Source organism: Bison bison, unplaced genomic scaffold, assembly GCF_000754665.1.
Source record: "Bison bison bison isolate TAMUID 2011002044 unplaced genomic scaffold, Bison_UMD1.0 scf7180017864374, whole genome shotgun sequence".
Lineage (NCBI taxonomy): Eukaryota > Metazoa > Chordata > Mammalia > Artiodactyla > Bovidae > Bison > Bison bison.
Window position 1 is genome coordinate 5,343,065 of NW_011494946.1, and position 14,626 is coordinate 5,357,690.

General features: G+C 36.9%; 1 protein-coding gene across 3 annotated transcripts in view; it reads right to left on the reverse strand.

Moving 5' to 3' along the window:
* The window catches only part of CAPN7 (calpain 7), a 53,496-nt gene that overhangs the window by 24,392 nt on the left and 14,478 nt on the right, over window positions 1-14,626 (reverse strand). For 2 of the 3 annotated variants that reach the window (XM_010856737.1, XM_010856736.1), the window contains 7 exons: window positions 12,932-13,132; window positions 11,077-11,163; window positions 6,463-6,589; window positions 5,597-5,682; window positions 4,262-4,355; window positions 2,433-2,579; window positions 1,015-1,121 (listed from right to left, as the gene is read on the reverse strand). In XM_010856737.1, the coding sequence (XP_010855039.1) occupies window positions 1,015-1,121; window positions 2,433-2,579; window positions 4,262-4,355; window positions 5,597-5,682; window positions 6,463-6,589; window positions 11,077-11,163; window positions 12,932-13,132 (849 nt within the window). Of the gene's footprint in view, window positions 1-167; window positions 289-1,014; window positions 1,122-2,432; window positions 2,580-4,261; window positions 4,356-5,596; window positions 5,683-6,462; window positions 6,590-11,076; window positions 11,164-12,931; window positions 13,133-14,626 lie in introns of all 3 variants that reach the window. The other variant, XM_010856738.1, reaches the window with a different exon arrangement.

Consider the following 14,626-nt stretch of genomic DNA (forward strand, 5'->3'; position numbering starts at 1 on the left):
CTCCAATGGGAGAGGTCAAGTTGTTTAATGTAACAGGCAGAACGGTTTTCAAACTTGGTCTAAATCTTGACTTATCAGTATTTAAAAAGCTCATATGTTATTTGGAATGCTTGCGATGTCTTACTAGCAAACAAGAAAAGCAAGGGAAATGAAACATGAGGCGGAACCTTGAATTCTCTGATGTCCAGCACAGCGTACGCGTGTGTGGGGACCAGGCCCCACTTCTCGCCTTCAGCCTCGGTCATCACTCCAGTGGATGCAGTAATGAGGACGTCTCCTTTGTGAAATCTGGAATGGACCCAACAGATCAACAACCAAAGGTAAACACATCCGTACCTCAGGTTACACCATCTTTCCTTTACATCAAAATTTCCACCAAGTGGAAATCTTTTCTAAAACAGGCTATTTTCAACACCCACCAGAGAAGTACGTTTTTATTTTACAGCAAATCAGAAAAAACTATCACATTTATTTCTTTTCCCTCCCAGTTTTAGACAAACTAATTCTCAGAAACCTATCAATGAAGAAAAATAAATGCTAAATTTTCAAATGATTTACAAATAAAGGTGAAGATGGAAAATACCAAATGCATTTCTCCCAAAACTGCATAATTTTCTTCGTCAAATCACTGAGCTTTCTGGTTTCAAGACTGAATGTGTATTACTGTACAGACAGTTTTCCAGCTCTTCACATGGATGATCCATTTAAGGCGTAAGCTATCTTTATGTTCTCACCCTCCTCTTTTCCCACCTTCCCTCAAATTGGTAAGTACTCAGGAAGTACAAAATAGTCTTTCCAATATTCCTTTATCCAAATGTTTTGGATTATCTACCATCTGGATTAATTGCAAGCGTCTCTGAGGGCTGGCTGGAGCGAGTGCATCAAGTGAATATTTTAAAAACACAACTTCCCTAATAACTGAGAATGACAGCCTCTGCAGTATCCATTCTCAACAAGACATGAAGCGTTTAAATGGCCTCTTTTAGTACAAAAGAGAGAGAGAGAAGTGTTTACCTTTGGTAAAGCATTCGGAAAGAATTATCCTTGCTGAAAGTCTGGCTGTCTGAATGCATGGCGATCCTTTCTGGTATCCACCCAGTCAGGGCATGAAGATCAATGTTCTGCAACATAAACCCAGTTAGGACTGTCACTGTGGTTTTCAAGCTCCTAAATAAGTCCCCAGGGTACGCTATTAAATCTCACTGATCTGATATGATGATTCTGATAGGAATAAATCAGAAGGTAGTAAGTTGTTTTCTATCCATATGAATCTCTTGTATGCGTATGCTCAGCCGTGTCCGACTCTTTGCAACCCTACGGACTGTAGCCTGCCAGGCTCCTCGGTCCACGGGATTTTCCAGGCAAAAATACTGGAGTGGGTTGCTATTTCCCTCTCCAGGGATAATAAATCTTTTATTATTGGGTGGGTTGCATTTTCCTTCTTCAGAAAAATAAACCTCTTACTTAACTCAAATTCCCATCTGGATTTAAGCACAAGCCTGTCTTTTCCTCACATTCTCTGCTGCTTTTCCAGAATACATTTACTGATATATCTGATGAAAACTCAAAACATTTAATAGGAAAAACTGCTTTGATGATGATGATGACAGTTGACTCGGTAAATCAACAGGCAATGGATGAGAAAGCTAAACTAAAAATATTTGAAGGACAGAGAAACTGAACATGGAGGCTGGGAAGAAATTTGTTAACATCCTTCTACCTTTAACTATGACCTATATATTCTTTGATTAGCATTATAAGCAGCAGCAGGATGAAGGAGGCCGGGCACTGGGCTAGGATACTAACCAGGAATGAATAATAGGTGATTTGCATATATTACTTCATTTAATCTTTATAGTTCTTGAGAGGTGGGTATTATCCTCATGTTACAGACAAGCAAAGAAGCTAAGAAAGGGTAAACACCTTTTCTAAGGCCACAGGCTCATCAGTGTTATAATTTAAAGTCATGCTAGTCTGAAGAATTTCTGGCGTAAGGCTGTAGTTGACAACTAAAGGACACTGGCAGATACCTTGATTTTACAGATAAAGTTGTGTTAAGGTTGGGAAAAACTAACCCCAAAGTCCTTGAGCCTGAATTTATATATTAAAAAAAAAACCACAGAAGGATGACAATATGAATCATCCCTTTGATTTGAGAGGTTCTTTGGAAAGGTACACTACATTTATTTGGCCCTGTATCCCACCAGAACAGTAGACACATACACTTCAGGCTTTCCTGAATACTAAATCTACACAACGTGCAAATAATCTTACAAAAGAAAACATGCACTCCCATAACAACTGGCTGGTCAATATTTTTCAGGGGCTGATAATGTTTTCATTTAAACCAAATACATCATCTACAATCTTTCAAACTTAGAATAATCGTATTAGGTAGCATAAGCCTGTGTCTGGATCATCTTATTACTTACTGAATTGGATCCTGGGAAATCATATCCTCCCATGACTTTCATGTATGCCTTTTCTATGAGAGAAACCCATAATTCACTTTTGTTGTTAGAATAGGAACAGAGCAATTCTCCTTTGTGATCAACAGGTAACTGGTCATCAATTATCACCTGGAGAAAGAGAACATTAATTTCTTTCGGTGGTACAAAATATCTTAAAATCTTTTCTATCAAAAAATTTCCACACCTCTTATACTGAATAAAATAAAAGGCAGGCTATGTCAATTACTAAGTTAATGGTAGTTTCATATTTCTGGAAACTGATCAATTATAAAATGTTTTGTGATGCCTTTCTTAAGGTTTACAACTTAATCTTCCTCTCAGGTATTAACCTGGAGCCAATTGGTTGGAAAATGTTATGGATCTACCAACAAAATTATTAGGGATTCTAGAAATGTACTTTATATCTAAAATGATTTACAAAAGGACCTCTCACTACTAAGGGAAATAACAACAGTACCCTAAATCTGCAAAAAGATTCATGCTATACTTAGTAGTAAAACATTATGGCTAAATAATACATTTAAATAATATAGAAGCAGAGAAATAATCACCAAAAACATGCAGCCTCTAATTCACATTATAGAGTGATTTGGGAAACAAGAGAATAAAAAGAATTTTGATTTATTAATAGAGAAACTATGCAACTGCATTTTGAAAGATTCTTTAAACCAGAGATTATTTACAAATTATAGTTCAGGAAAACCATTCTCAATAATTCTGTTTAGTCCTTAAGAAATTAACTAGAGCAATCATTCTGAAAGGTTGTTCTCAGACAACATCACCACCATCACCTAGAAACCTGTTAGATATGCAAATTCTGGCCCTTCTGCAGACCTACTGAATCAGATGCTTTGGGGGTGGAGCCAGGAATCTTTCTTAACAAGCACTCCAAATGATTCTGTGCACCCCAAAGTTTGATTCTTATTCAACTAGAGAGTAACTTCTAAGCTTCCCACAATAGAATCAGTGTGGAATCTTGTTTAAATGTGTATTCTGATTCAGCAGGTCCAGGATGAGGCCCAAGTTCAGAAATTCTAACAAATTCCTATGTGCATGAATGCTAAGTCACTTCAGTCGTGTCCAATTATTTGCAATGTCCTCTGTCCATGGGACTCTTCAGGCAAAAATACTGGAGTGGGTTGCCATGCCCTCCTCCATGGGTCTTCCCGACCCAGGTAATCAAACCCATGTCTCCTACATTGGCAGGCGAGTTCTTTACCACCAGCACCACCTGGGAAGCCCAGCAAATTCCCAAGCAATACTAATGTTGATCCCTGGACTTAATGAGCTGACAGGAGCTAGAGAATCCTAACAATTCAAGGCCCTTACAAGATCGTTCGGAATCCTTAGAGAAAGATTTGCAATTTAAAACTATGTATATATTTCACAAAGGAAAACAGTATTAAAGGTGTCTTACACCTCGATTTACACACATAAATTGTTCTAATGGACTTAGTGTGTCTGATATCTTTTTAATCAAAAAGGTAATAAATGACCACCAGATTAAAATTCATTTTAAGGATAAGCAAACATTAGCTCAATGCTACTTCTTGGAGCTTTCTATAAATTTTCCCAAACTCATTTTTAAAAGACTTTATGCTTGCCATGATTTTTTATTTTTAATTATTATTGATGATGTTATTGGTAGTAATATGTATAATATCACAGAGTCAAAATCAACTAAACTGACTTTTTAAATGTTTACATAAATAACATTTCTTAATGACTCTACTTAAGATTCAAAGGTAGGGAAGAAAGAAGGGGTTGATATGGAGAGAAACGTTATTCACCTTTCTGGGCACACCATTGAGGTGAAGTTTTACCATATACTTTCCACAAGGATTGTACTCTGGCTCACCATCCTTATTCTGAGGATAAATTATGCTTTAGTAAGGGAAAGAAATGGTGAAATACCAACGTTAATATTCAATATAAACTACTATGCAGAATATTAATTTTATTTAGACATATGCTATTGTCTTAGTAATTTTACAAAAATAAATGTAAGAATATTTGTCTATAATAGACCTGTAATGGAAAAAGAATTTCATCTCAAAGTTTTTATTTAATATAAATAAATGAAGACAGTGTCTTACGAGATCATACAACAGGGCATACATTTCATAATATTCTTAAAAATGCTCATTTTTAATTATATCCTCTAATAAATTTTCTAGTAAGTGGATATATTTTAAACTAGTTAAAATAATCTACTATTGGCTCTAAAACATAAAGAGACCATTTCAGTTAACCACAACTAAGGAAACTGTAACTCTGACATAAAGTTAGCAGAGCGCTGATAGAGCAACAAAAGTATCTAGTAAGATACTCGCAGAAACTATCAGTATCAATTTTCTTTCTCAAGCTGCATAGGATTTATTTACAAGCTTTGTTTATCCAAGATGGCAAATGACTTGAAACTGAGGTCTGTATCTATTTACCTTTGTTCTTTCAGGACTTAACAAAAACTCAGGAAAAGCTGTACAAAAAAATTATAATGCTTAATTTTTATAATGAATAATTTTAAGCTAGTAAAACTTCCAAAAATTGAAAGAAAAAGGATTTCATGGTAACATTTCAGTACATTGTTCTAGCCAACAAAAATATTACATATATTATGTTATACTATATTATAGACCTATATAATGCTGTATTATATATATTATGTTTTATATAAATGTCTTATTTAACCCATTAAAAACATTATCTCAATAAATGATATAAAACTTTGAGACATTTTCCAATAGATATTTTTTTTGCGTGTTGTTTTCAAAATCTGATCCATTTTACACTTATAGCCTATCCAAATTCACTAGCTCATTTCAAGTGTGTAATATCCACATGAGACTTGTGGCTACTATATAGTACAGTCAAATTATAAATATGATATGATTTTAATTTGACCAATCTCATTTATTTCATTTATATTATTCTAACTATATGTGCATATGTTCTTAGATTGTCTTAGCAAATCCTTCCACATTCACAAATCATCTGCTTGACACTCAAAGGCCGTAACAGTTCTAAGTGATATGCCTTTTCTGTGCAGACAAAGCCTAAGCTTCTATTTCCAAGTAAGAGACAATTCCATGAAAAGGGCTAAAGGGACAAATATAAAATCTTACCTGGTAATCAACTTCTTATTAAATCGTCTTTCATAAGCTGCACTGATGGCCAGTGATGCCACAAAAGAACAATCTGATACTATTGTCTGTTAATAAAAATTATTACTACATTCATTTACTCATGCAATTTCAACATTACCACAGTATTTAAGCATTCCATCTAGAGCCTTTTTATACAATATCTTGACTGCTGCTTGAATAGGAAAATAATAAATAGAAATGCCATAGTGCCAACTAACACATACTTTGTTTGTACAAATCCCGGGAAAAACAAGTATTTCAATTAAGTTACTTTAGAATAATTAAATATGCATGATGTATTCTTACATGAATAAAAGCAAACTCAATTGAATTACATTTTTTAATGACAAAAAATTACAAGCATTTTTAAAAAGTTGGTTAATTACAATATGACAAATTAAAATCAATACACACATCAAAAAATTTGAATCATGGTATTTCAGGAGCATTATTTTCATACTAATGTGAAAAAATCTATGACTGCAGGGCTAATATGTCATTAATAAAGTTTACAATAAAGTCATAGAGTTGTGCTGCCACTGAAGTGTTTTAAATAAGCCCAATACCTTTCTATCTGCTCTATTTATTCTCTCATCAAATATAAAATTCCGATTCTCAATTATTCTCATCTGCAAGCATATATCAATAGAGTGCACAAAAATCTATTTAACTGTTCAAGAGTTATTACATCTCAGTATGTCTAAGTCAAATGCGAGACGAATAATTTCTTCAATCATACCAATGCATATGAATAAATAAAAATCTAAAAAAAAGAGGCAAATGCATATTCAAATAACTTTAAAATGTTAGCTTTTCATGTAAAGTTACACAAAATATATGTTTACCTGCTTTATGCTGAAACTAGACACTGTATAAATCATCGTAGGGTTGTTGGTGAGGTCTTCTGGTCGTACCCACTTAGAAAATGTAGCTTTTTGTTTAGGTGATAATGGTAACTTGCCACATCTATCACTGAGGTGATGATAAAAATTTAATAATAATAATAAAATTAACCTTAAAAAATGACTTAAAAACAAGATTAAATTTCCCAGGGAATTTATTTTGGTATAGTGATCACAGCTATATAGCGAATTCTAAAAACACTCTCTGGTCAAATTTGGCCTTTTACATTTGATCTTGAATCCAACCTGATTACCACCTCAATTTAAAAAAAGGGCACAGATAACTGACAACAGAAGAGCAATTAAACACTTTTATATTTATTTTAAGAAGGTAATTTTAGAGTTAAATTTAGCATGGTTATATTCAAGAAATTCAGTTTCAATAAAATGGAGCCATTTGATTCATTCAAAAGAAGCAAGGAAGCTACAGATCTTTATGTTGATTCTTGACAAACTCATCTCTGCAGGACTAATAATGAGAATACCTAGTTACTGAGTAACGCAGAGGTGGCAACAGTGGTAAAGAATCTGCCTGCCAGCGCAGGAGATGCAAGAGATGCGGGTTTGATCCCTGGGTAAAGAATATCTCCTGGAGTAGGAAATGGCAACCCACTCCAGTATTCCTGCCCGGAGCATTTCATGGACAGAGGGGCCTGGCAGGCTACAATCCATGGGGATCACAAAGAGTCAGACACGACTGAGCATGTACCCACACACCAAACATGTGCTAGGCATCACACAAAATATTTTACATATTTTATTCATTTGACCTTCAAAACAATTCTATTAGAGCAAACTTTTTAGAAAAAGTTTTAAGTGATCAAATAATCTGTGGCACTGCTGAGCTAAGACACAGAAGAAAGGGTATCTGATTCCAGGTCTTTGGTGCCAAATCCAGCATCTTATCCGTTACTCTCTACTCAAAATGTGTAGGGAATACACGTGAAGTATTTCTCTATAATTAATGTACGGCACAAAAGTTTAAGTCTGCCATTCTTCAAAGTGCTTCTAGAGCAAGGGCAACAAATCTGGTTTTGAAAGATTTATAGGATGATATAAGGTGAATGATACGTAACCTGAAAAAAATATGTGTTTTTAAAAACACAATGTTGACAGACATTAGGAACAAGAGGGTTTTGCGGTGATGTGTGATCTGAAAACTCCTGAAGTATTTTTTCTTTTTTTTCCATTGGAAGGACACCTCTAAACCTTTAATAAGCCAGTATTTGCTGGAAATCTCTTAGAGCATAATACGGTATATAACACTTCTCAAACTTTTTTGGTGATCACCTCATATGTCGCACAGAACCACTAGCATTCTAGGCAGCACTTTGTACCTGTGTAGAATCAGTACCTGATTGCTAACATGCAGTGAGCTGAATGAATTTAGAAGAATCTAAGAACAGCCATCACAAAAGTTTGAGGAGAAAAAATAAGGCTGACTCAAATCTATAATCTAATTACTCAATATTATTAACCTACCAATATGAACCAAATTCAGTAAATCCAAGACTCCTTAACACTTGTTCTCTCAAAAGTCACCACTGAATTACTAAATTTTTCTTAGAACTTTGAAATATTTAAAATACTTTATAATTTATAATACATGGCCAGAAAAGAAAAAAAAAATTAGTCATCCAATCTTTCTAAAAAAGATTAGATAAAGCTCAACATTCAAAAAACTAAGATCATGGCATCTGGTCCCATCACTTCATGGCAAATAGATGGGGAAACTGTGGAAACAGTGTTAGACTTTATTTTGGGGGGCTCCAAAATCACTGCAGATGGTGATTGTAGCCATGAAATTAAAAGACACTTACTCCTTGGAAGGAAAGTTATGACCAACCTAGACAGCATATTAAAAAGCAGAGACATTGCCAACAAAGGTCCGTCTAGTCAAGGCTATGGTTTTTCCAGTAGTTATATGTGGATGTGAGAGCTGGCCTATAAAGAAAGCTGGGCGCCAAAGAATTGATGTTTTTCAAGTGTGGTGTTGGAGAAGACTCCTGAGAGTCCCTTGGACTGCAAAGAGACCCAATCAGTCCATCCTAAAGGAGATCAGTCCTGGGTGTTTATTGGAGGGACTGATGTTGAAGCTGAAACTCCCAATACTTTGGCCACCTGATGTGAAGAGCTGACTCATTGGAAAAGACCCTGATGCTGGGAAAGATTGAGGGGCAGGAGGAGAAGTGGACGACAGAGGATGAGATGGTTGGATGGCATCACCGACTCAATGGACATGGGTTTGGGTGGACTCTGGGAGTTGGTGATGGACAGGGAGGCCTGGCGTGCTGTGGTTCACAGGGTTGCAAAGAGTCGGACATGAATGAGCGACTGAACTGAACTGAACTGAACTGAATTTTTCTAACCAAAGATTCATACACTGGGGAGCTTTTTTGCCATCAGTCTGCTATCTTTGAATTTTAAAATGTTTACTGTTACTATTTCTTCTGATTATTCTGTGAAATAATCCAGAAAACAAGAAAGGAAAAATCTTGCCAGTTAGAGCATTTAATTTTACTTGATTTTTCTTAAAATTTAACTACCTTGGTAAGCATTCACTGAGCACTGCCTCGTGGGACACCGTGTAGGGAGATGCTCTCTGTCCTCATGGAGCCCAGGATCCCATGTGCAGGACAAGCAGAGAGCAAGGGGTCACACACAACGTAAAACCCCAGCTCTGCCAGTGAAGTCGCTCACTTGTGTCTGACTCTTTGCAACCCCATGGACTGTAGCCTACCAGGATTCTCTATCCATGGGATTTTCCAGGTAATTAGGGAAGTTACATTTTAATAACTGTTGTAAGACAGTTATAATGTTTTGATAGTTAAAAGACAGTTATATTTTTAATTACAGTGTAAGCATTTTCCCGTGTTACTTAATTTCTTGAAAACTTGATTGTTCATGAGTGTATACAATTCTTTCTAGGGACATTCTGTTGTATGAGCACTAAAAACATGATTTATCTTCATCTGTTACACAAAGATTGGAGCTACAAGTTTGTACTTTACTTGGATATTACCATTTAAGAGCATCCTAGAATAACTGATTCACATCTTCATAAGTAGAATAATATTGCTAACTATTTTTTATATAAATCTTTGACTAGATCTGTAAATACTTTTTAAAATTGGTTTCTTGAAGTGAAATCACTGGTCAAACATTTTTAAAGTATTTGAAATGTACAGCTAAATTATATAATTTAGTATTCAGCAAGATAGTTATTTCCTAACAGTTTATTCTTATTACAAAGTGCTTTCTACAGAACAAGCACCACTGTAAGTGCTTTACATTTTATTAACTCATTTAATCATCACAGTAACACCAGAAGGTAGATGCTATTATTAAAGTCTGAAGCAGATTACAAAGCTTGCATGGTGTCCCAGAGGATATGCCGCTGGACAGCATGGGCCTGGAATCTGTGCCCTTAATGTTAGGGCTATAAGCGTCTTGGATACAAGCATTCCCTAGATCCAGATCAACCACTGGCATCACACAGGTGCAGGTGCCTGAGTGAAACCTTATGCTGGTAACTTACTGGCCTTGAGATGTCTACCTTCTGCCCATCCAAGAACGACAAACACTAGAAGTGTGAGAGCAGGTCTTCTGTTTTTATAGTCTTTATGTATTCTGCACACAATAAGCATTCAATTCCCTGATGCTTTCCGATAATAAATAGGCTAATGGCAGAAATTTCAAAAAATAAAAGTGTTTTAAAAAGTAAATCACTTAATTTTGCTGCTTAGAGATAACCACTGTAAACATTTTGACCTATCACTTTACATCATTTCATTCTATATATCTATAAATACATGAAAAAAATAAAATTTGGATATTATATATTTATAATTTTCCATCTTTTAAAATTTTTATATTACAAACATTTCCCCTATATTTTTCAAAGGGTTATTTTTTTGCGGATAACATAATATGTAACAGAATAATATGAACACGCCATTGTTCTGCTATTACTGGATACCAAGTTGGTTTTAATAATTTTTTGCTGTAACAAACACTCTGATAAGCGCTCTTATGATAGACATCTTTGGCCCAATTTTAATTTCCTTAGGATGACTAGAACCTGGGAGTCCTGAAACAATGATTTTAAGGTTCCTGACATAAGCTGCCACTGTCCTGGAAGGCTATGCTAACACCTTCATAATGAACCCTGTTTCTGAACTGGATCTTCTTGTGAACAACAAGCCTGTCATTTCTCTCCACCTTGCATTCAATGCCTTGGCTGACTTGCAATTCTGTCACAAATTAGATGAATATTTACTCACTGCTTCCTTCTCTTGTACTGGGATCCATGTTAGACACTATGAGCATAACCTCAGCCTAAAGAAGACCCACAAGTCCTGTCACCAGGAAAAGGGCAGAGGCACTCTTGCCATGTGGTCCCACCTCCTTCCCTCAGCCTTGTCTCTTTTCCAATCAGAATTTTTATTACAAATTTTAATGTTAAGGCTATGGATTTAATTGGACTTAAGCAGATGGCAAAAGTACTGAAAAATTAAAACAATTTTGAAAGCAAGAACTGCAATAGTGCTTACTTACCAGAAAGGCATTGGATAAGCAAAACGTTCCCTCAGATCAATGCTCATGAAAGGAACATATTCAATACCATTTATTTTTGATGTTGTCCTATTAAAAAATAAGAAAAAAATCTAAAGTAAATGTCAAGTCAACCTTAATCACCAATTTTATTTAAACTCCTTAAAATTTAAGTGACAAGGTATGGTATTATAATAAAATTAAACTGATAATTTCATGTAATGTTAACTTTATTTGAGCAAAATTTTCATGAAATAGTGGAATACCAAAAAACAATCCAATTTAATTCCAAAGTTATTCTTTTGAGACTACCATCCTTTACAACAAAACAACTGTTTCAAAACAGGCTTACACCAGAGGCAATGAAATTGTCCCCAGGACACAAAGCGAGTTGTATCCTCAGCCTAAAGAAAGAAAGCAATTGCCTAGTTACTTGGTTATTTGAGGATTCAAAGGATTCTTGGATATAAATTCTTTATATGTTCTGGTTATGAGACTAAGGAATGGGTAGTGACAAAGAAAGAGGCACATATATCAGTTACGGCCTCTTGACAAATTTAAGAAATGTGGCTTGTGGCAGCTTTGTATATTCTCTTCCCATTTTCTGTCACATGTTTATTTGTACATATTAGCTATTTCCTTCTGTCCCTTCCCCGCATTTTATTTAGGAGGAGTGGCAGAGTAACTTCACAATTTAGCCTCCAGGTAAGAATATACAGTGGGACTATGACTGAATTTGAGGGCTAGTTAACACATGAATAACATTTGTGTGTATCCTCATCTTGAGATGGGGAGAGCTTTTCACTTGTATGGAGGACAGCTGCGTCCTGTTAGGTACAAACTCAGAGCTGTTCTGTAGTAGTGCGGCATTTCAAATGTGTAGAAGGGAGCACGTGGACGCTGAGTAGCCACGGTGCTGGACAGGTATTAGCCTGTGTCTCTTTTTGTCCCGCTTTGTGTTGTGCAGTTTCAAAAGCAATTTTTTCTAGGCAGATAGCACCATTTTTTCTAGGAGAGGAACTGAAACTTCAGCAGGAAAAGAGAAAAATGCCCTCAGGTGGCTGCTACAGAGGAAGGAACCGTTCCAGCACAACTACAGGAGACTAACAGAAAGAGCAACTTGACAACACACGCAGCTCTAAGCTGGGTGACGTTCAGAGCCCAGGTGAGGAGCAGCCGCACTGGCTCAGGATGCGATCAAAGGTTTCCACAATCTTGTTCTTTTGCATTTTTAATATCCCCTGGAGCTGCTTCCAGACACTGAGTTGGCTTCCCAGCCCAGGGGTTGGCAAACTTTTTCTGTATAAGGGCCAGACACTATATAGTTTTGGCTCTGCAATGAGGTCTCTGTCACATATCCTGGCTCTTTTTGCTTTCTGTTTTGCAACGCTTTTAAGAAATATACAACGGTATTCAAAGCTTATGGCTGCCCTTTGCTGACCGGCCTAGACTGTTGTTTCAAGGTAGCAATTAGGGCTCTGGTCACAAGGCTGCAGAGGTGATGAAAGGGCTGCCACAGTTCTACTCTGCCCCTAAAATTATTCAACACTTGGTTGAATACTGAATGTTGAAAATTATTCAACAACATTCAATTAATGTTGAAAATTATTCAACGCTTTGAAGAGTGTTAAGATTTTCAGAAAAAAAAAATACATCTAGAGGAAATGCGAATACCAAAATATATTAAGAACAAATTTCAAACATTTCAAGTTGTGACTGTGTGACAGTTTATAATTACATGATAATGGCGTGACACATTACAACAAAGATGTATGACTCATCAAACCTAACAAGCATAACGTTATCTGCACTGATGTTAACAAAATTGTTCATTACAACAAATCATAAACCGATTTACCTGAGAACTTCTATTTCTTCTGCTGTGTATCTCTGTCCCTGTGCGTCACATGACTGAGGACTTATAAACGGCTGAGGTCTTTCAAGGAAGGGATTAGTTCCTAGTGGAAAGTGTGTTCTTGTTGGAGGTGGCTTTGGCTTTGTATTTGTTGCCTTGATTTTGCACGACTGCTTCGTTAAAGGCTCGCTCAATGCTTCTGCTCTATAATAGAGGAACAAAAATACCATTCTAGTTTTTCTCCTCACATTTAAGCTCTTCTGAACACAGTATTTGAGAACAGTCAAGCATCCCTAAGGTAAAATTACCATCTAAAATTCTTACATTCTAGTCAATAGTTCACTACTTAAGCTACTCCCAGAGGTAAGATATTTTTGCAAACATTTTATTGACAACACTAATTTAGCACTTAGAGCATTATCAGAGCCTATGAAAGGTAAGGGGTATATAAGAATGTATAGAACAATCCCTACTCTCAAGGTACTCCTAGGTTTGCAGGGAAAGACAGTTGCATCAGAAGTGGGATGTGAGGCTGGAAGCATTCCACGCAGGTGAATGCACAGCAGAAGTTACTAACTTAATGATAGGAAGAGGGCAAGTCAGGGAGTGTTTTTTCAAACTGACATTTGAGCTGCACTCGGCGTTGAACTCTGAGTTGACCTGGGGAGCTAGGAAGGTTCTAAGTAGAGAGAAGAGCATGAGCAAATGTGCAGATCTGTGAAACAGTGGAGGGAGTTACAGTGATTTCAAAAGAACATAGGGAGCCCCTGTGAACAGTGCACAAGCGAGGAAACGAGGCCAGGGGCAGGGACTGGATCACGGAAGACCTCACTTGGCATTTAAGGGCTTTTGGACTTTGTCCTGTCAAAGAACTAATAAGCTAAAAGACAGAAGTTTTTAATCTGAGGTCCTTATATGCGATTTCGCAGTCTTGTTAACACTCTGAAACTGTATACAGATAAAAATGTCATGCTATCTTCTCCCTAGAGTGTATCCATTCTTCTCAACTAATCCTCACAGGAAGCGTTTGTGACTGACCCGTGTCCCTGTGCTGAGGGCGCACCCAGAGAATACGAGATGAATTACCCACACAGGGAGCAGGGGCCATCCCTGACTCTGACTGGTGACAGACATCAAAGGGAGAAGCTAATGGTATGTCAAGTGCCCACAGCTTCATGAATTTGGAGAAACAAATGATGCTAGATGACAGTAATGAAAAGGAGGGGTGACCCCTATATCTCAAAGCAAAAGAAGGGCTGGGGGAAGCACAGCTCCCTAGTCTGAGCCTCAGAAGGAGATACTGTACTAATTCATGCTGTAACTATGAATGCTGTTGGGGGCCAGAGTGAGGTACTCCGCCCATGGCAAAGGTCATGAGGAAGGAGGCTCGACATACGCAAAGGCGGGATCAAGCCTCAGGAGTCCCCCTGGAAATCCTCGAGCATCTACCCCCATAAGCCCATGAGCCTGCATACTTTACTACTTTGTGCTCTCACCTACACCTCTGACTTTACGGGGGGCTGTCCCCCACCACCTCTTTCGGAGAAGGAGTTAACTTAGAGCTCCAGTTAATAAAAACTCCTGGGCGTGACAAGAGTGTTTTAACCTACAAACTCCTCTGAAGGTTCTCTAGCCTGCCTGACAGGCTTGTCCGGCCACATGTGATTGCTCACAGCCTCCCAACCGTGAGAGGCATGA